The sequence below is a fragment of the Solanum tuberosum genome, unplaced genomic scaffold (genome assembly GCF_000226075.1).
Source record: "Solanum tuberosum cultivar DM 1-3 516 R44 unplaced genomic scaffold, SolTub_3.0 scf00166, whole genome shotgun sequence".
Taxonomy (NCBI): Eukaryota; Viridiplantae; Streptophyta; class Magnoliopsida; order Solanales; family Solanaceae; genus Solanum; species Solanum tuberosum.
In genome coordinates this window covers 1,013,643-1,036,563 of record NW_006239094.1, presented here as the reverse complement: position 1 = coordinate 1,036,563, position 22,921 = coordinate 1,013,643, and the positions used below count along the sequence as shown (strand labels likewise).

The 22,921-nt window shown below is 33.4% G+C and overlaps 1 protein-coding gene across 1 annotated transcript; it reads right to left on the bottom strand.

Moving 5' to 3' along the window:
• Nucleotides 1-3,471: 3,471 nt before the first annotated feature.
• Nucleotides 3,472-18,163, bottom strand: LOC102584424 (MADS-box protein CMB1-like). Its single transcript, XM_006354040.2, has 8 exons — nt 17,891-18,163; nt 7,077-7,155; nt 6,335-6,396; nt 5,210-5,309; nt 4,491-4,532; nt 4,367-4,408; nt 4,154-4,299; nt 3,472-3,600 (listed from the first exon to the last, which is right to left on the bottom strand). Exons 1-8 carry the CDS (start codon nt 18,073-18,075, stop codon nt 3,510-3,512), a joined length of 747 nt encoding a protein of 248 aa, XP_006354102.1. The 5' UTR covers nt 18,076-18,163; the 3' UTR covers nt 3,472-3,509.
• Nucleotides 18,164-22,921: the final 4,758 nt, after the last annotated feature.

Genomic DNA, 22,921 nt, shown 5'->3' with positions numbered 1-22,921 from the left:
TTTCTTTTTAGTTATGTTTTGTCTATGAGGGTGAGCCCGGTAGTTTGTCTTGGCCCCCGCTAAGTACTCATGTTTAGAGGTGGTGTTGGACAAGTTGTGTATTATGCTTGAGCTTGACTCATCTATGGTATTTATGTATCATTTCTTCTTCTTTTTCTCTTGCTCCCTTAGTCCCGATTTCCCCCTTTGATTATGCTTATTGCTTATGGTCATTTTAATTGCTTCCGCGACCAAAGATGTGTAATGATACGCTATGAGGCTTGTTTGGGGTTCCTTCGGTTTCCCCATTCGCCGGTCACGTCTAGGCCCTAGGCTTGGGTCGTGACAAGAACCCTAATTTTTGTAGAAATCATTAAGTGAAATATTAGATTTACTTAAGGACTCAATGAGTAAAAGGATACCCATTGATGATATTCCACATACCTGAAATGGAAGTCGTAGCTTGATTTCTTGAACTGGAGCTTGAAGGTGAAGAACCCTAGTTCTTGCTTAAAAGGAAACTTGAGCGTAATGAATTTTGTTTTTAGGTATTAGGCATGAATGAGGAGGGTTAGGTAAAGAAATTCCATTAATCTCACTTAATATAGGCTAAAATAACATATTATAGAAACTAAAAGTGTGGAAAAATACCAAAATAACCTTGAAACAAAATCAACATCGACAACTTTCATGAGACCATCTACGGTCCGTGAATTGATCTATGGGCCGTAGATACCTCTCGTGGAAATTATGCCATTTTTGAGTCTCTGAAGTTCCATTTATGAGACATGTCTATGGTATGTGCTTTCACATATGGACCATAAACAATGATGGTAAATGTCAGGCTAAACCGAAGTTCCAGGAGTTTGTTTCATGGGACCTTATCTGTAGTCCATTTTACGACCCATAAACATCTTTCGTCAAACTTAGGCTAAAATCCTTGCTTTCTTAAGTTGATATACGGGTCCTATATACGGTCCGTGGTTCCTTCTGCGGCACGTAGATTGAGTCCGTAAAACCCAACTTTTTTGCAGACTTAAATTTCTGAACTCCCATGATCTGAACCTTAGAACTTTTGGGGCGTTACAATATCATCCCTAGGGAACATTCATCCTAGAAAAAAGCCTAACTAACTTGTAAAGAGTAGGCAGACTAAGACATGGGAAATAACCGAAAGATATAGAGTTGAATGGAATTGCTAAGGAGGAACTATTAGCTCACACTGTAACTGAACTGGACGGAAAGATGTAGGGGGTACTTGGCTATCATATATAATTCTGCTTCCCAAATAGCTCCCTTATCTAACTGATTCTTCTAAAGGACTTTCACTTAAGTGACTTCCTTGTTTCTCAATTTAAAAATGTGATAGGAACGAATTTCGACTAGGACCTCTTCGTAAGAGAATATCTCACACCAACAATCTCTAAAGGCACAACTGAAGTCGGATCATCACCAATACGTTTCTTCAATAAGCACATATGAAACACTTCATGAGCTGATGCCAATTTTGTAGGTAAATCCAGCTCATAGGCCACCTTACCGTCTTATAATTTTGTAAGGACCAACATGATGAGTGGTAGATTTGCACTCATTTAAGGTTCATTTAGCTCAATTATTAATGTCCTCATGAATGCCTAATTTTTTCCTATTCTAATAGAATGTTGATTATTTGCAGCTAAAGGCAATTAGACAAGGCACATACTGATGTTTGAAAGAATGACCAAAAATACAAAAAGAAGTACAAAATAAACATTGTTGATGGCCTAACAAGAAGGGAGGATCGCCAACTGAGCACGACCTCGGCCAAATTAATAGTGCATAGCACTTTTGTCTATCAAAGATGGTCGGCAGACTCCAGTAGAGATGGTGATGCGCCGAATGAGAACGACGATCCTCACGCAAATCGCCCAAAGCGACAGTGTGCAAAGCAAATATTGAATGCTCAAAAGGTGAACGAAGGTGGTAATCGACAATTCACCAAAGGTGAAAGGCTGACTCAATCGAGTTCGCCAACTGAGGTTCAAACACATGAAGCCTAGAGCATTATAAGGTGAGCTGAGGGGAGAAGGGTGATTCGCCGAACAGCTTTGGAGATCCCAACTAATGTCACTGATTCAATCGCAAAAATGGATTTTGGGAAAGTATAAATAGCTCAAAGGATACAGATTTTTTAAGTTACGTTTTGAGTTTCGAAAGTTCTTTTTGGAGAGAACAGTTGAGAGATTTTAGAACACTTTTCTAGCTTTCGGGGTTTTACAACTTGAAGTTTGAATTTGATAAATTGAAGTTGAATCCAAAGTGGGTTTACTTGTAATTGATTGATTTCAAGTAACCCATGGCTACTTACATAGAAGGTATAATCTCTTTACTTTTTGTGATGGGTAGCTAAAATCCCAAGATCTAGGGGTGCTCAATGAGGCCGGATGTTGATTTAATATAGTGGTATTGTACTATGCTCTGTTTTGTTGTTATTCATACATGAATTTGGTTTAATAACCATGGGGTTAACTTAAGGGTTAAGGTTGCAAACTTAATTCCTACTTTCGGTCTCCGGTTGATGCTCGAAAGAGGTTAATTGGAGTGGGCAATTAGTTCATTTGAATGGTGTAGTAATAAATTTTGTTGGTTAATAAATTTGATAAAAAGTAATTAATTTGGTGAATGTAAATGGTAAAGTAGGAATTCATTTGAAGTAATGATAAATTTTATGTTTATGAGAATAATCGTTATATGAGATATTTATGTTTTAAAAAGTAATGATATGAATTATAAATGTTTTTAGAAGTTTTTCAAAATTTGGTTTAGCGCTATTTTGCTGAAATAAATTGTTCTATCGTGTGCGGATATATTCCATAACTTGGAATGCTTGAGGGAAATAATTTCCTTTAAAACATGACACTGTGAATTCAGTGAACTCTATTTTTCATTATTTTATCTTTTTTCTACTATGATTATTTAATTAATTGTTCTCATATACATTCTTTCAGTATTTGCACAACATTTTTGCAATTATGTTAGTCGCATGACCGATATGATTGTTGTATAGTTATTTGTGAAACATCAAAAGTAACCATTTATTATATTCAACAAGGTTAACTCTGTATACACGTCCATATAGAGAATCACAATAGATTAATTCTCAAAGGATATGCTACAATTCTATACACTGAATAATATTTGTTAACATCACAATACAAGCATCACTAATCTTAACCCTGCATGTAATGAAACTTGGACAAAATGATAAACAAAAATATTGCCTCTATATATATATATATATATATATATCATCAATTCCAAGATGTCATGCAAAAATTACATAGCATTTAGATGTTTTTGCATAGTTGAGATGGGGCCGGCAGTTGTTATATTTATAACAAGTTGAGTGAATTATTCTCCTCACTACTTCAACAATAATTATGAGTTGCTAAATACAGATTAGTGGCCACCCCAAAAACAAGATTAATTATATTATATTAGTTCATACAATGCAAGAAGAAAAAGGGATAACAAATTACTATGTTAATCCATTACAGCATCCACCCTGGAATGAATCCATTAATATTATGAGCAGTTGTTGCTGCATTAACCTCATGATTTGCACCCATATTTGGATTGTATCTGCATGGACAGCAATAAATATGAGTGTATTATAGATATTTCCAGCATACATATTATTCTTTTCTTGCAATCACGCTTCGGATTTTTTTTATTTTGAGACGATATTAATCTATCAAAAACAGTTTATTTATCCACAAAGTTAAGGATTATCTATGCGGACTATCCTCTCCTCATACTACTAAAAACAAATATTTTTCTCACTGCTAAAAACAAATGATTTTTCTCATTCATTTTCACCAAACCACAGTTCATTAAAGAAACGGATTCTCACTGACATAGTGAGAAGCTTTCTAAGCTTTCCATATGAAACAATTATTTCCTCTGTTCCAATTGATATGACTTACTTTCCAGCTTTTTAGTCAATTTCAAAAAGAACGACGCATTGCTATAGTATGTAATAATTTAACTTTAACATACTCATTTAGTACAGCCACACACACACACATATATATATATATTAGACAAAAGTCTTTCTTTCTTTCTTTCTTAAACTCCGTGTCAAGTCAAATTAAGTCATATAAAATAGGAATGGGACATAAGGGGTTTTACGTACCCGAGTTGAGGAGATGAAGAATTCAAACCGAGAGGTTGAAAGAAAGGTTGTGCAGTTTGTGGAGGGAGTCGATTGTATTCCATTGTTTGTCCTCCATTATTTCCCCATGACAATCCAAGTGGAATTCTAGCTGCACTTTCTTCCAGCTGATCACAAACAATTATTCATTAAAAATACAGAAACAACTTAATTAATTAACACATATATACGTACCTTGTTTCTAAGTTGTTTATTTGCTTCTTCCAGCATTTGCTCCTAATATATTTATATATTAGAATTTTATGATATGCTTGTGATGGGATATATAAATGAATTTTGTGAGGTTAAGGTAGTGTACCTTTTCTTGAAGGTCTGCCAGCTGATCCAGCATAGATTGAGTCTGACAAAGTGTGCACTTACACATTATAACTGATTGTTGGAAAATGAACTTTACACCAAAATCATACTCCTCCATCTTTTCTTTGTATTCAGTCCCAAAAAGAATGACACATTTTTATATTTTTTCTTAATGAAATTATTTTTAGCCATGCAAACTTCTATTATGTATTTTAGACCACGAATTTCAAAATCACATGACTGCTAAAGTAAGCTAAGCTTCACATGACCTAGCTAGAGGAAGCCAAAAGACCCTCTCACTAGGTATTAGTCTTTCTCTTTCTTAAACTTTGTATCAAGTCAAACTAATGTGTGTATGCTTGTGTTTATCATATCACGACTTCCTAAGATGCTAACACATGACCTATTATTGCTACAGAAGTTTATTGGTGGAGCAAGAAAAGCGGAAATGGAGAGATAGGCTAGCTAAATGCTCTCAAATCTGTGTACGAAAAATATCGTTCTGGTACCATACCATTGAAGAGGAAAATCTCACCCCCTAATCATGCCTCAAAGAAGAAAATTTACGAGGAAAGGTCCCACTCAGACACACAAAAAGACAAAGATGACTATCGAGGGCGCATGGCACATTGTTAAGGACAGGTTGTGACTAAAGAATAGATAAGCGTGACACATGCCATTAAATCCTTACAATATTTAAGTTGAAGTATTTGGATATACCTTCTTTGATCTAATTTTCTTCAAAGACGCATCCAATTGGTGCTCAAGTTGCTCAAGTTCTTTCGAGTTTAGTGTGCCCAAATCCTCTCCAAGAATATTTCTATTAAAGCCATAATAATTTTCACAAATCAAAAACTTATGTAAAGCTAACTAAAATTATTTTTCACAAATAGACTTTCAGGGTGATTTAATTACATCACTAATATTAGAGTTGTCAATATGGGCTGGCCCATCCCATTCGGGCTAACTTATACAGGCTTTGCAATTTGACGGGCCAGACCGGGCTAGCTCATTTTTTATGTGGGCCAGAAAATGGTCGGCCCAGCCCACAAGTGTGTGGGCTATGGGCTTTGCTGGGCTAGCCCTCTTTTCTTAAAATTTTATTTTTTATAATTTTTTAATTAAATTATTATTTAAAAATATTATCATAAATATCGAGGGCCAGGCCGGGCTAGCCCATTTTTTATGGCCCCCAGAAAATGGTCGGCCCAGCCCACAAGTGTGTGGGCTATGGGCTTTGCTGGGCTAGCCCTCTTTTCTTAAAATTTTATTTTTTATAATTTTTTAATTAAATTATTATTTAAAAATATTATCATAAATATCGATTAGTGTTACTACTTGTTAATCAAATACACAAATAAAATTATCTATATAATATTTATTAAGTTTGATTTCAAGTAAAAACATAAATAGCTAAATAGAAATATTAACCTAATTATTTTCCAATGATCATAATAAAACACAAAAATTATGATAATATTCCATAGGCTATGGCCTATGTAGCAATTCCCTAGAAATTTTATTTTATGTATTACATATTTTATAAACATAATTTGTATTTAAATTGTAATATGTCAAACTTTAAACAGATTTTGAGTGTAGACTCCTATTATTTTTAATACTCTATTTTATTTTTATTTTTTAATTAATTTTTATTTGGCCCACGGGCCGACCCTATCCATATTTCTCAAGCTCCACAAATCGACAGGCTTATTCAGGCCGGGCTAAAAAGCTCTTTTCTTAAATGGAATCCAAAAATCATAACACAGCCCTATCAAATCACGGGTTAGACCAGGCCAGCCCAACGGGCCTAACCCATATTGACAGCTCTAACTAATATCTTACCTTTGAGAACGTTGAAGGAGCTCAACTCTAGCTTTTAGCCTCACATACTCATTGTAGTTCATCTGTTGAAAGAAAAAAGCGTTGAGAAATACAACTAATTAATAAAAATATACTCTCTTTAATAGCTTAAATTTTTAAATGAGGTAATCACACGGTTCAACATGATATCAAAGCAGGTAGAAAAATTGAATCTCACTGCCACCCATATCAAAAACGAATTTTCATGTCCATAAAAAAGAATCAAGCGCTTGACATTTAGGAAATGATGTTAGGGAAAATTGCTCTTTTGGTTCCACTATATGTGTAAATATGTCACGTATGGAACCATGTTGTACTTGAATTACCTTCCCAGCATAATTATCTTTACGTATTTTCCATGTATTTTGTTAGGCTTTAGGGAAAAAAAAACTCAAATACTATCTCTTAACTAATTCTATGCAATATTAGAATAGTATTCACCAAACATAATCAAAATCACTATAAAGTGGAACCAACATAATGTTTAAAATAATCACTTACAACAACATAATTGTTTTTGTTTAACTACAGTATATATATCTTGAAAGAAACGTAGCAAATACAACACTAAATGAGTTCAACCTAAGTAGTATATGAGCATATATGAAATTTATCTTATAATCATATTGTGTCAGAATGTAAGATCATAATAACAGTTTTACAGATATATAGCTTATCAAATAATCATAGCTAAAATATACAAGATAAAGTAGAAAAACAATACCTGAGTATCACTAACGGGTAGCATCGGGTCCAAAGATGCATAACTGCATTGTTGATACTTTTCAAGTGTTGTCATCATGCTTCAACAATTTTATATAAAAGATAAGTTATTAGTCATTTTCCCAACATGCATGCTGCTGTTGAATTATATATAATCTCATATCAATTATAGAAATGCATCAAGAGATATCTATGTGGTTTTGAACTACTCTACATATCACAATAATTAAAAAATGAGGCTAGTTACGTTCAATGCTCAAATTATTTCATTTCATATATGTTGTAAAATAGAAAAAGGATCATCACCTGAACCAAAAAGGAAAACACTATTATAATTTAGGTATAATACATAAACATGACCCTTAACTTAGCATTAGCTGACAACTATGACCTTTAATTTTGGGTGTGCACAAATAGGCACTTAGACTTGTATAAAATTGAACAAATAGACACATTCATCCTACATGGCACCCTACATCACAATTATGTATCCTACGTGGCATCCTACGTGTATTATGTCATGTAAGACACGTGTGTCTACTTGTCCAATTTTATACAAGTTAAATGTCTACTTGTGCACACTCAAAGTTGAAGGGCATAGTTATCCGCTGAAGCCAAGTTAAGGGTCATGTTTATGTATTATGCCTATAATTTATATGTGTGTTTGGTAGGGAGGAAAACCTTTTTCACTTTAATTTTTTTATGTTTGTTTGGTCGAAAGTTGTGAATTTTTACCTTTTTTTTAGGAAAATAACTTCTTTAAATATGAGGAAAATTGAGGGAGAAAAAATAATAAGTTCTATAACTGGCATACCACTCTGATAGTTTTTACCAGCCTCACCCCTATAGCTCCGATCCCACCGTGACACTCCTACCCCACCCCTACCCCATAGTGTTTAAATAGATTATCTACATATATTTTTGAAAATAATATTTTGTACTTACCAACAGTCGAACAATAAGCAAATAAATGTTTTCGTTCATACTAATTAACCATATCTTTAAAGCAAAAAAGCTGCATTTAAAACTTGTAAAATGTCAAATATTCACTTTTTTAGATGGAAAGGCATAATTCTGAACACATTGATTTTATGCGCATGTGTATTATTTTACATATTAGAACAAATTTACCATTTAGAACAATTATTAAAGATTTGTTTGAGCAATTGTAGGATACGATGTGCTTTCTAAGATTTATTTGAGAGATGAGTATTATCAGTTGAAGATCAAGAAAGAGGATATCTCCAAGACAACTTTTAGGACTAGATACACATCGAAATGAGTAATATTTTCCATTGACCCAAATTGAGACCGGAGAAAATATTATCTTAGAGAGGTTATTAATTAATCGAGTATTAATTTAGTGAGGTTTTACTGTACTATGATATTTTACGCATAGGCCTTGAGTGTATTTTGATACATAACAAAAAAATGATAGCCTATACTTCGAGGCAACTAAAGAATCACCAGAATATTTATCTCACACATGATTTAGAGTCTGAAGATTTGGCATTATGACTTGTATAGTGGACTATGTGACGTCTATAGTAATCACAAGAGTTTAAAGTACATCTCTAATTAGAGAATTTGATTTTGCGACAACAAAGATGATCGAGTTGGTAAAGAATTATGACAAAGAGTTTAGCTTCATGATTGATAATAATGGGGTACTTTAATTTACAAGTGTGATCATTTGTGTGTACCCATATGGATGAGTCGAGGCATTTGTTACTTGATGAGGTACACAATTCGAGATATTATATTTGTCCTAGCACTACAACGATGTATCAAGACATTCATCAATTGATTTGTAACACTCCAAAATTTTTGAGCTAAGACTCGAACCATTCTTCGTTTGTGAATAAGATTTTATCGAGAAATTTTAATATTTCTTAGGTGTTAAGGTCACTAGATGTAGCACCTCAAGTTTAAAAAAGAATTGGAGAGAAATTCGTTCAAGTCACGCATCAATTTTCTTAAGTTTAGGGTCAACTTCAATCAACCATATCTTTTAGCACATAAAGAATTGGGTGGCCCATAACCTATCAAATCGAAGGTCTTCGAGTCCTCTTTCCAACACCACAAATTTTGCCTCAATCAAAGCTTTGAGTAAAAAGTTATAACTGATTAAATAAATACGCGCGAGCATGGCAACAGGTCCGCGATGGGTCCGCGTTATGGAGCCAATACGGACCTCACTACCCGCTAGAAAATTATTCCGACTTTCAGCTCATTTTATTTATTTTTAAGGGTATTTTAGTCCTAAAAACCCTTAGGAAGTCATCTAAGTTACCCTAAACGTGTAGAAAAATCAGTTTTCATAATCAAACCCTCTCATTCGCTCCAAAATTTCTACGCTCAAGAAACTTCAAGAAACACTAAAGCTAGGGTTCATCTTCCAAGATTCTCCTTCAAGTTTCTTCAAGAACATTGTTCTTCCAGGTATTTAAGCTTCCATAGTATTGAGTTTGTTTGCCCTCACGCCAATCATGTAATCTTTTACCTATTAATTCATTCTTGATGTTGAATTGTTGAGTACTTGAAATTTTTTAGAATTTAAGTGGTAATGGAGTGTTGTTTTGAGTTCTTGAGGCGAGAGTTTGCGAATGAGTTGAATAAATTGATAGTTCCTTGTGTGGATTTCGCTGAAACTGTTCTGGGTTATAAGAATTCATGAATTTTGACCTTAGAATTGCAGTGAGTATGAGTTGAATCGAGTTTTGGAGAGGAATAAAAGATCGGGTAAAATTATGCTCCAGGTCCGCGTCGCGGAGACTTTCCAATATTTCAATACCCATTCGAGCACCTCTCTCCATGTCGCGGAGAGGATACAGACTCCGTTGTCCCAAAATTTATTTTCGCGACCAAAAATAATAATCCTCCTCTGCATCGCGCACATGCTCCCCAGTTTGTGTCTTCCCCCGTTTCTTATCATCAACTATCTAAAATTCATCTAATCATTGAGAAATCCTATATACCCTAATCATGATCCTTGAATTCATAATTCATAATTCAAGGTAGAGTTAAGAGTAAAGTTCGAGGGAGTCATTCTGAGTCTGTTCGAGGAGTTTTCTACAATTACTTATAATTTATTTCAGGACTCGAGTAAGTGAGTATGAGAATGAGAAGAGTGTATTCATGAGTCCTTATTATTATTGAGATCCTTGAGTCGAGTCGTTCATACCCATAATTCCGCGTGAACTCCATAAATTGAGTATCTATGAGAGGAGTAATATCTTCGAGTTCTAAGTTCTTGATTATTGAGTTCCTAATCCTTTTGAGATTATATTCCTAATTATGGGACTACCATATGTTATACATGAAGGTCATTGAGTTGAGTTGTTCATGCCCATAATTCCGCAAGAACCCTATGAGTCAAGAATTCTTGAGATGAGTAGTATCATTGAGTCCTTGAGTTCTGGAGTTGTTGAGTTCCAAGTATTGAGTTCTATATATGGTTATTGAAAATCTTGAATTGAGTCGTTCACGTTCATAATTCGGCATGAACCCTATTTTGAGAAGTCTTTTACAATTAGTTATAATTTGTTTTAAGACTTGAGCACTTGAGTATGAGGATGAGGAGAGTTGAGTTTTATTTTTTTTAACATGAATATATGGGAACTAAATATTCCCATAGTAAATGTTTTTATATTTAAAACGAGGGGAAACATTGATTTCCAAATGAGTTCATGACGAGTTTTGAGCACTATCTTTTTTAAGAGAATCCTTTGAGTAATTATCTCAAATCGATGAAGAGTTATGTTTTTAAACATATGAGCATGAGTATATATTATTGGGAGTAGTATTGAGCACCGATATGAGGGAGAGTTCAGATAACTCACAGCCCCCATAAACCATGTATGCCAACATGGGTAAAGGGTCATACTTTTTAGATGATTCCTTATTACTTTTTAAGCATAGCTTAGTAGATCCACTTAGTTGAGGATGTCCTATACTCCAGCAAGGTATAAGACAACTCGGGCAGCATGGGCGAGACGTTGTATCATCACATTGCTCATAGTGATGGTTGTCGATTAGAGAATCTCCCACATAAGAGTTAGTATTGTACTTTTACATACAATTGAGTTATTGTAATTCTACATGCAATTGAGTTATTATCTGTTGTTTTAGAAGCTTTCCATATATGACATCCTTTATTGTTGCTTTATCCTTGAGTATCTTTGAGTTGAGTACCTTGAGCCGAGTATCTTCGAGTTGAGTTTCTTATCTTTGAGTTGAGTATCTTATTCTTGAGTTGAGTATCCTATCCTTGAGTAGAGTTTGAGTTGAGTTGAGTGAGTTTGAGAAGAGGTAAGTATGTTTCTTTTCTATTAGTTGATCAAGCTTATGTTTAGGTTTTAGAATTTCCCTTACATGCTCGTACATTCAATGTATTAACGCAATTTGGCCTGCATCTTTTTATGATGCAGATACAGGTATTCAGGTTCATCAACAGACACTCTGTTGATACCACTTGCAGTTCCAGTTAGCTTTGGTGAGCCTCCTTACTTTCAGAGGGTTCCCCTTTTTCTTTCAGTTTGTTAGGATGCCATGTGTCTTGTCCCGATAATCCTTTTGTAATAGTAGAGGCTTCATAGATAGTTTTGAAGCCAAGGAGTCTATCATTATTCCCTTTGTTGTTGTAATATTTTGAGTTCATGAGGCATTTAACTAATACTTGTTAAATTATTTTCAAACGATTATTGGAGTTGAGTTTAAATTAAGTTTTTTTTAAAGTTATTTTTGCATCATGAGTTTTCATTTTGCTTGAGTAAGTCTTCCGCCGAGTAATGAGCCAGGCCAAGAATTCGCTTGGGAACCAGCAAAGATTTTCGAGTGCCAATTACGTCCAGAGTGTAGGCTCGGGGAGTAACAGTATTAGTGAGAAGGGATACAGAATCTCAGAGTAGAGCATGTATTTAGTTGCTTTAACTATGAGCAGGTCAAGTGTGAGCACTAAAGCACAAACTTTGGTTATTCTAGAGTGGAAGTGGCATCGTATCACACTGGACTTCATGGTAGACTTGCCACAGTTGAAGAAGCATGACTCAATTTTGATGGTTGTTGAAAACATTACCATGTTTGTGCATTTCATAATAGTCATGACTACTTATTTTGTGGAGTATTTGGCACGATATATATACTTGCAAGGATAACTTGTTTTATCATCTAAGATAGGGATTCCCAATTTCAGCAATTTTCCCATAAGAAGTAGGGTCCACAAGTCGAGCTTAGCACAATATTTCACTCACAAACTAATGGACGATCTAACAGAGTATTTAATTTCTAGACGATACTTTGGAGGTCATTAGGACGATTATTTTCCTTTAGCTTTTGTTTGCTTACGATAAACGTTATCAACGTAGTATTGAGATGACACTATTTGAGACATGATATGGTCATCAATGTCATTCTTTATTTCCTTGATTTGAACCAGACAATGTTAAGTTATTAGACCTAGAGTAAGTACAACAGACCTTGGAGTAAGGTCTAGATTATTCGGGGCCAACTTTGGATATCATAAATTAGCTAGGCAGAAATCTTATACTAATATGCAAAGACATGCCATGTGTTTATGAAAGGTAAGTATGCACTTCTAAAAGTATCACCAATGAAGGGTGTAAAAGGGTTTGAGAAAAAACGTTGAGCCCAAGGTATATTGGATCTTATGAGATCCTAAAGCATGTTGGTGTAGTTATATACAAGCTTAATTTGTCTCCTAACATGACATGCATCTAGTTTAGGATCTTTTGATGGTTAAGAAGTATGTTCAAGATGATAGTCATGGCATATCAGATTATAACATTCAAGAAATGAGAGTCTGTCTAATGAAGAAACTTCGTTAACAATTTTAGATAGACAAGTTTGCAAGTTGAGGCCGAAAGTTTTTCCTTTGATTAATGTATTTAGAGGAAGCATCGACAGGAGAAGACGAGAGACTTAAGAGACAAAGGAAGACATACAAACAAAGTACCCACTGTTGTTTGAGACCTTAGGTGCACATTCTTAGTTTGTTCAAGAATGAATAAGAGTTAATATGGAAGATGTATACCACTAATCTTGTTAACATATAATTAGATTTGCGTTTTGAAGATTGACATAGTTTTGTATACCTATTTAGGCCTTGTTGAAAACTCAACACTCAAGGGTAATTAGGCACAATTGAACATTTGTAAACTTTTTGTTGGTGTCTCATGCGTCGAAATTGCAATATCAGAGACAACTAGTCAACTATCAGACCCCACAATCGCGAGGTCCTAATTGCGATCACGTAAAATGAATAAATGTGATATATAATGAATAGTGATGAACTTCATATGAGGTTTTTCCCATTTTAAAAGTGGAGCTCATTAGGATAATCTAAGATACATATTTCTACCAAATAATCAAAGGTATTAATTTACTAACCCCCTATGGTGATATATTCAACTTCAGTATAATTTCATCCACAAAATCAAAGTGATTTGAAAGCTCGAATTGGGGATTTTGACTTCAAAGGTATATGAGTTGACTTTTAAGCTGATCATATCAATTTTTAAACATTATTTATCTTTTTTCCGTGTTTAGCAATGTTTAGAAAGTGCTTGAAATAAGTTTTAAAATGCTTAAAACAAGCCAAAAAACTATGCATTGAGCAACCCCAATGTAACATCCTTCCTTAGCAAAGAGTTAAATTTAGAAAGAACTAAATTGGAAAGAGCTAATTTAAGATTTGTTCAAGTTAAGCTTAAGTTGTGAGCTTTCGGTCAACTTCAAATAACCATAACTTTCATTACCGGATGAGTTAGGTGGCCCATAAGATATCAAATGAAAGGTCTTTGAATCCTCTTTCCAACACCACCGAGTTTGCTAAGTTTTGAGTTTAGATGAGGGAGATATGACCATTTAAAGTTAGTCTGTCCAGTTAAGGAAAGTTATCCGAATTAATGAGAGGTATTTTGTTTTTTTCCTTACCCCATCAGCCTTTAACATTTTTAGTAATATTTTAGGGGTCTAAACTGATTTGGGTCGGTTTTCACAATCCTAAATACGCTTAGGGTTTTAGAGAGAAGTTCAAGAAGAGAAAAGGAAGAACGATCAAGATTTCTTGTGAATCGAGGATTTGCTTCGCCAAATCGAGGTATGTGAGTTCTCATAGTGTTGGGTCCGTTCACCCACGCACCAATCATGTGATTTTATTCGTAATTTCATTCTCGAAGTTGAATGATTTGAGTTCTTGATGAATTTTCTTGAAGTTTCATTTTTAAATTGCTTATGATGAGTTTGATGAGTTCTTGAGATAAACGCTATGAGTTTGAGGGTTGTTTTTTAGTAGATTCTCGTGTACTTGTATTGGGTAATTGAATATAACGAAAATTTGAGGAAATCAATCGATTCTAGAAGAATTAGGATCATAAAATGAGAGGAAAAATTCGTCGAATTGACCTGGGAAAGGGCTGGCGCGGCGAGCCCCAGATGCACTAGAAGGTCTGGCATGGCGCGCCAGCAGTGCGCCATATTTGAGTCTCTGAAGTTTAGGGGTTGGCGCCCCGTGCCAGCAGTGCGCTAGGGTCGCTTGCCCCCACCCTTTTTCAGTCGTTTGCTCTATCTAAGTCCTTTTAAAATGTATCCCTTCTCTCTTACCGATTCTAACTACTCTAAACTACATCTAAACATCGAGAGATCCTTCGTAACATGAATCATAACCATTGAATTCATAATTCAAATTCAAGATAGAGTTAGGAATAAAGTCTTGAGAGTTCTTTTGAGTCATTTTGAGAAGTCTTTTATAATCTTTTAAATCTTGTTTTAAGACTTGAGTACTTGAGTATGAGGATGAGTAGAGTTGAGTTCATTTTTTTCAAAATGATATATGGAAACTAAGTATTCCCAAGAGTAAATGTTTTTACATTTAAAATGAGAGGAAACATCTATTTTCAAATGAGTTCATGAGGAGTTTTGAGTACTATCTCTTTTAAGAGAAACCTTTTGAGTAATAATCTCAAAAGTTTGAGGATGAGGAAATATTTTTAAATATATGAGCTGAGTTATATTTTGGGAGTAGTATTGAGCACCGATATGGGGACAAGTTCAAATAACTCAAAGTCCTCATAAACCATGTAGTCAATGTGGGTAGAAATGGTCATACTTTTTAAATGATTCTTTATTGCTTTTTAAGCATAGCTTAGTGGATCCACTTAGTTGAGGAGTTCTATACCCCTGCAAGGTATAGGACAGTTCTAGCAGAGTAGGAGAGATGTTGTATCATCACATAGCTCATAGTAATGGTTGTCGGTTAGAGAATCTCTCAAATTGAGTTATTTTGTATCTTTACATACAAACTGAGTTATTATTGTATTTTTTAAATACATTAAGTTGTAATCTGCAGTTTTAAAAGTTTTTTTATAATGCATCTTTATTGTTGCTTTTATATTGAACTGAGTTGAGTATTTCTGAGTTTGAGTACTTCGAGTTGAGATGAGGTGAATATGTTTCTTCAGTTCCAATTCAAGCTTATGTCATGTTTTAGATTTCCCCTTGTATGCTCATACATTCCATGTACTGACGTCATTTGGCCTGCATATTTCAAGTGGTCCAGAGTTGTTTGGTGAGCCTCCTTGCTTCTGGAGAATCCTTTATTTATTTCTATTATTTCAGTTTTGTTAGGATGATCGGTGGTCTTGTCCTGACATCCCTCATAGTATTAGAGGCTTCATAAATAGACAGTAGTAGTTCAGGAGTCTTTTTCATTTCCAGTGTTTAATGTTTAAATGAGTTGTCTCTTTTGGCCAGTGAATGTTCTATTTAAAATGCTCTGAGTATCTATTTTGAGACATTGAGTTGAAACTTTACTTTTAAAAGTTCTTTTATTGTTGAGTATGTCTTCTGCTGAGAGTTGAGTCAGTCCAAGGGTTTGCTTGGGGCCAGTAATGATTCTGGAGTGCCGACCACGTCTAGGGTGTAGACTCGGGACATGACTCCCAACTTATGCCTTTTAGCTTCTTGTGATTCCAACTGTGTCATCAAATAAAGCTTTAAAGTATTACTCTCTTCATTCTAATTTATATGACGTATTATGACTGGATACAAAATTTAAGAATTATATGAGAAAACTTTGCATGTTTTAATACTATCCTTAAACTAAATAAATTTTGAATGATCGAAGAGCACATCTTTGTGGGGTTTTGGTTAAATAAATGGGACCCAATATAGATAAAATGTTGATAGTATCATTAAATATTTATCAATTATGAAAATGTATCATTATTTTTGAAATTAACTAAAAAAAGTATCATATAAACAATGTTTCGTTCCAGACTATTTTATCATGTTACCTTCATTATATTGCTGCATCTTCCCTTCTCTACCTTTGATCTTCATTATTATATCCTTTAAAATGTCTTTGCATTTTATTTTTATTTTTTGTAGTTTTCTTGTTTACAAAAGCTACATTATCTCATCGTACATTATCTCATCGTAAATCACTGTTAAATCTTGATTTTTGTGTAAAACCCTATTTAAAACACCATTGATCTTGCATTTTAGTTTGAATATAAGATTTGGGTAGTCGTATCATGATCAAGAAATTATATATATACTTTATAAATAATTTTTTCCAACTTAGTTTTTATTTTATTTCTTCCAATTATCTTATACTGGCATATGTATTTATACTATATCAAATAGTGAATTGTTTGCCCCCAGAAAGTGAATTTATATATATATATATATATATATATAAAAACAAAATATATCATACATAAGTTTTATCTACATGCATTGTCATTGATTTATACCGCTAATATATGGTTTATTACATGTATCAAATAATTAAGCACCACAAAAAATTTGTAATATGTTAAAATAATGTGTAATATTAAAATTTTACCAATATAAAAAGAAAATAAGAAAGAAAGATATATACTTAAAAAGGATAGAAAACTAATTTACCAAATTCAAAAAAGAAGGTTTATTTTTTATAAATTGTTGTTATGGGAGGGGGGGGGTTACATTTCTTAGGTATATATATGCAGTTTTTTATTTATTACTTTATAAAATGTGTTATAGAAAGTAAGTTTTGTTTGGTAATATTTGATATAACAATTCTTATGCTTATATGATATAATAATAATTGTATTTGTCATTTCTTGATTCTTACAAATAAATATAGTGTACGGTGAGACAGAAGATTATCTGCTGGATAATTAACTACCTTCAAGTTTATTAAGTTAAAATATATTCTGTTATTGATTACTGCAGATATTAATATCATCTTTAACACCCTGCCTGCATAAGCAGCCTTTTCTCCCTTCTAGGGAATCAAACAAAAGTTGACACATCTGCTAATCAAATCTCAACAGTGTAGTGAATTGGTACCATGGAAAATCCATTAGATGAACAAATAGACACTTTTTTTTTTCTTTTTAGATAAAAAGATGAATCCACTTACATAGCTCAAGAAAAAACAAAGATCGAGGATCTTTCAAAAACAACATGTAAGGTCTGCGTACATTCTACCCTTCCACCAGATGGCAAGACTCAGCCCCACTTAGAGAATTTCACAACCTAATGGATGGATCTTCTTATACATATACAGAAAAGATTAGTAGATCTTGAGAATAAAGGTAGATGATTTATCTAATAAATATATCTATATTTAGTATGTATATATAAGTAGAAGACCTAAATGGAGTCCGTACACATTCAGATCTCGAACATATATATAATTGAGGTGAGAGATATATGGTTTGAGTTAATTAGTGAAGTAGTTATAAAGATAACACGCACAAAAAAAGTATAGACAAAAAACATATATATAGGGTTGAGAATAAAGACCTGGAAGCACTAGAGAACTCATAGAGTTTTCCGCGGCTAGAGAAGATGATGAGAGCAACTTCAGCATCACAAAGTATAGATAACTCATAAGCTTTCTTAAGAAGACCATTTCTTCTCTTAGCAAAAGTTACTTGCCTGTTTATTTTGTTCTCTATTCTCTTTAGTTCTACTCTTCCTCTTCCCATTTTCTCTCTTTTCTCTTTCTTGCCTCTAAGAAGAAACACTATTATTCCACTCTAGGTTAACACACTTTTCCTACTCTGTCTGTGGACTACCAAATTTAATGGAAAGAGAAAGAGAGAGAAGCACTGATATCCTCTATCTAATCGTTTGTCGAATTGATAAATCACATATATTTATGTTTTTTTTTAAAAATAAATAAATACATAGTTGTGATATATATTATTATGAATTTTTAAATATATACCCCTTCTGTGACACCTTTTAGTTTGATATAGTATTTAAGAAGAAGAAAAAGACTTTTAAAACTTGTCGTTTAAAATAATTTTTAAATATTTTGTGATTGATTAAGGGTAAAAGGGGAATCTTAAAGTTAAATGGTTTTTAATTATAGTAAGATAAAATTCTTTTTGGGACGAACGAAAAAGAAAATGATATCACATAAAATAATATAAAGGAAGTATAATTTACTGGATTAATGAGATACAATGGGCAGTAAAATACATGAAAGAAAAAGCAGTAGGACACTTGTGTATAGAATGGCAATGACCAGCACCATTTATCATATATTGTTAGAGCGTAATGCTAGGATCTTTCAACAAAAGCAGCAGGCAGCAGGTTTCTTGATTAGACAAATAATACAAGACATTCATGGGAGAGGTATAAGGTATCCTAGAATAGCTACTAGATTATGCAATTTGAATAATTATCCATAGACATAGCTAGCAGATATGAAATGTTGGTTTAGCAAGGATGGAGCTTATGTCCATACCGGCTAATTTTGGTTTGTAACGTTCACTTGGTATATAAAATGTTTACTTACCCAAAAAAAAAAAAAAGGAAGTATAATTTTATAAATATCTGCTAGTCAATAAATAAACAACAATATAATGTAAACTAGTTATTCTTTAATCCCCCTATATGACACAGATAATTTTCTCACGTCAAACATATTTTTTTACAAAATTTAAGTGATGAGTTTTATTTGCAAAACTTAAATAATCAATTTTTTTTTTAAATATCCTATGGTCAAACGCTTACTAAGTACACAATTTGTTTCGTATACTTATTTAATACTAACTTTTTAACAATTTAAGTCAAAGCTAGTGAATTCTCATAAACTCACATCTCCTCCGCCTCATGATGTTTTAGTAAAATTTTATTGAGAAAATTTTAGAACTAGCAAATAAAATAGACATAATAAGGCTTTTGAGTTATAGTTTCAATAATTGTGCTCCATACCTATACCTATTTGCTATTAAGACTGTGGTTTGTATATTTATGTCCGTTCTTATATTTCGCTTGCGAATATACAAATAGGATAAATATATACAAATTCTGTATTTATACAGTCAGAATTTTTTCAGAATTTCGTTTGCCAGTATACAAACAGGGTAATTTATTATCAATTTTTCATAAATCGTATACAATTAGTTAGGGTAAGCATACATAAAATTCTTGACTTAAACAATCAGGAACCGAATCATACAAATTCTGGATTTTATACAAATAAGATGAATTATACAAATCAGGCTAATAGCAAAATTGAGTGAAACTATAATTGCGAATTAGAATTTCCCTAAATGTAGCTATAACATTTAATATGATTTAAATGTCTGTTATTTTGTACAATTTTCCTAATTTTATTTGCATCCAATATTTATACTAAATCAAACATTTTAAATCATAAAATTTATAAATTGAAGTTGACATCATATACTACGGTTAATTAGGAAAAGAGAAATGAGATTTTGATTTGGATATATAAAGATATATATATATATATATATATATATATGTACGAACGATTAATAAAGACATATTTCTTATATTCATTTAGAGATATTACCTAAAATAACTTTAGTCTCAAACCTCTACCCTTCTAAAATAGCCCAATCCACTTGGTGATAATTCTCAAACAGAGACCTATTAATAATGATAGAGCAGATACTAATAAATTTCACCTGAGAACTGAACTCTAAAAAGTTATATTTCTATACACCCTAAAAAGTGTGTCTCTACATATATATGCAATTCTTTATGAATGTATATTATTTATTATTATTATTATTATTATTATTATTATTATTATTATTATTATTATTATTATTATTATTATTATTATTATTATTATTATTATTATTATTATATATAGGTGTACATGGAGTTACCCCATATGTAATAAATATAGGTCCTTTTTGTGGTTTTGGGTAAATTAATGTTTCACATTGATACATCGTATTACCTTTTGGACACGAATATCAACGTAAAAGTACAATCTGCAGTATTTAATTACCAACGTGTCGATGCTTCCTTTACAAACTGTCTTTTTCTTATTAGAGGGATATGGAGAATTAAACTTATTTGTTCGACATGATAATTATTCAGGAATACTTCTTCATTTATTTTAAAATGACTTGTCATACGCGATCACTTAAAGTTGTTCGCATATTTCAGTTAGACACTTTAACTTAGGCTTGTACCGATTGAAGACTTTAATCTTAACAAATTTATATTTATTTAACACAAAATGAAAATAAGTTGAAAGATAAAAATGTGTGTTTCTCAAACACAAATACATAGCCGATGGACCAATGAAATGATGACACGTGACAATTGAATCCAATTTTTTTAATCTCTATTTAAATCATTCAATTTTTATTTTTATTTTTTAAAAATATATTATTTTGAATCAACCCACCCCCCTTCTTTTCCTTCTTTTCACCCTTCCACCGGCGTCGGCGGCAACGACCGCCAACGATACTCTCACCTTTTTATTCTTTACCATTGAACCTTATCATCCATTGCCTTTGTTGAGATTATGCAATTAAAGTATTTCAGTTTGTTATAATTAGTTAGAAGTTAGTTAGATGTGTTACAAAATAAGGAATCAAGTTAGTTAGACTGTTTCTTCTAGATTGTTCCAATTACAGTTTGTATATATGTAACACTTTGTAAAGACTGATTCATTCAATCAAAATTACATAGCTTCATGCTATTCTTCTCTCTAGTTTCAGTTTCCTCCATGTGAGCTTAGTTTTCATCAATGGAGTCTCTCAGCTTGTGTTGCTGATTTCATCATGGTATCAGAGCGCAGAGATTGCTCGCAAGTTCTCTTCCACATCTAATCCTTCGTGAGATTTTTTTTCTGGTTTGTGATTGATCATTTTTTTTTTTGAAGAATTGCATTGTGAATTCCTCTATTGTTTCTGCCATTTCCGATCTTCATTTGATTTTCTCCTCTCTATTATCTGGAGGATTCATCTTGTTCTTGTTCGATTGTCACGATTGGATCTGTATTTGTTTCATGTTGTTATTAGTTGATTGTCGAGTGATTGAATCTCTTCGCGATTCTCAATATGGTTTATCTCCAAGCTGAAGTTACTTCGAGTTCCTCTCATCTTCATGCTGATCCCACATCAGTTCGAATAGATTTTGCCAGTCCTCTTTACTTACATCCATCAGAAAGTGCTGGATCTTCTCTATTGCCTGCAGTTTTTGATGGTTCAGGTTACAGATCTTGGAGAAGAGCTATACTTAGAGCTCTATCAGTGAAAAACAAAACAGGATTTATTAATGGAACAATTGTGCGACCTGCTCCTGTTGATCCTGGTTTTCTGCAATAGGAAAGATGTGATGACATGGTAACTTCTTGGATCCTGAATTCATTGTCTCCTGATCTACGTGACAGTCTGCAGTATGTAAACAATGCTTATGAACTTTGGGCAGAGTTGGAAGAAAGGTACGATCAAACCAATGGGTGCAAACTATATCAGCTACAGAAAGAGATCAATGACCTTGTCCAAGGTCCTCTATGTAACATCCCGCACCTAGAAACAACTATAAAGAGTTTAAAATATGAAGATATTGATTTTTTGGAAAGAATAAGGAAATCTGAAAATTTTGTCTAAGTTAAGAAAGTGAGTTTTGGCCATTTTGAAACTGCCATAACTCCTAGCTCAGGAGGATTTAGGAGTAGCTCTTGATATGGTTGGAAATACCTTGGAGATATCTTTCCAACGCCGCCGATATTGCATGATTTTCGACATCGTATGAGTGAGATATGCCTTTCGAAAGTTGGGCTGTTGGATTGAGGACAGTCCCAAACCGGATTTAGGGAAGGGCAAAGTAGTCTTTTTCTCTAATTAATTTCCTAATTTGATTTTAGGGATTTATTGGGGTAAAAACATGACTTAGTCAGCTTGGAGAATTGATAAATACGCTAAGGGCTTGGAGAAGAGAGAAAAGAAGAAAGAAAGGGAGAAAAAAAAAGGCAAGAATTCGTCAAGATCATCCAAGCTTGCGAGTGTAATTCGTCGGAGGTGATCCCTATTAAGGTATATGAGATATTTTCGTGTTGGGTTAGTTCACCCACACTCTCATTTTATTTCTATTCAGAGAATGGTTGTTGATTGAATGAAAAGTTAGGAAGTTCTTGAAGAACTTTGTTGAAATTCGTTAAGTTTTTGTTGGTTGAATTGTTGATGCTTGGGGATTGAGTTGATTTATGTTTCCGGAATGTTTTCGAGTTAGATTGGTTGTGTATTGAGGTTTCAATTGATCCTAATTGTTTGGGGAAGGAACTAGGGAAGATTGGAGGGCTTAGAGATGAAAAACGGAGAAGAAAAATCGAGAACACCTGGGTAATGGGGCTGGGGCGCAGCGCCAGCCAGCGCGCCCCAAAGAAGCCTCTGAAGTTTTGGCCTTGGGGGGCCGCACCAGCCAGAGCGCCCCACAGACTTCTCTGAAGTTTGGGGCCTGGCGCCCCACGCCTCTCAGAGCGCCAATGACGCCAGTTCACCCTATTCTTCCTTCATCTTTTCGTACTAGTTTCTAATCGATGTACCCACA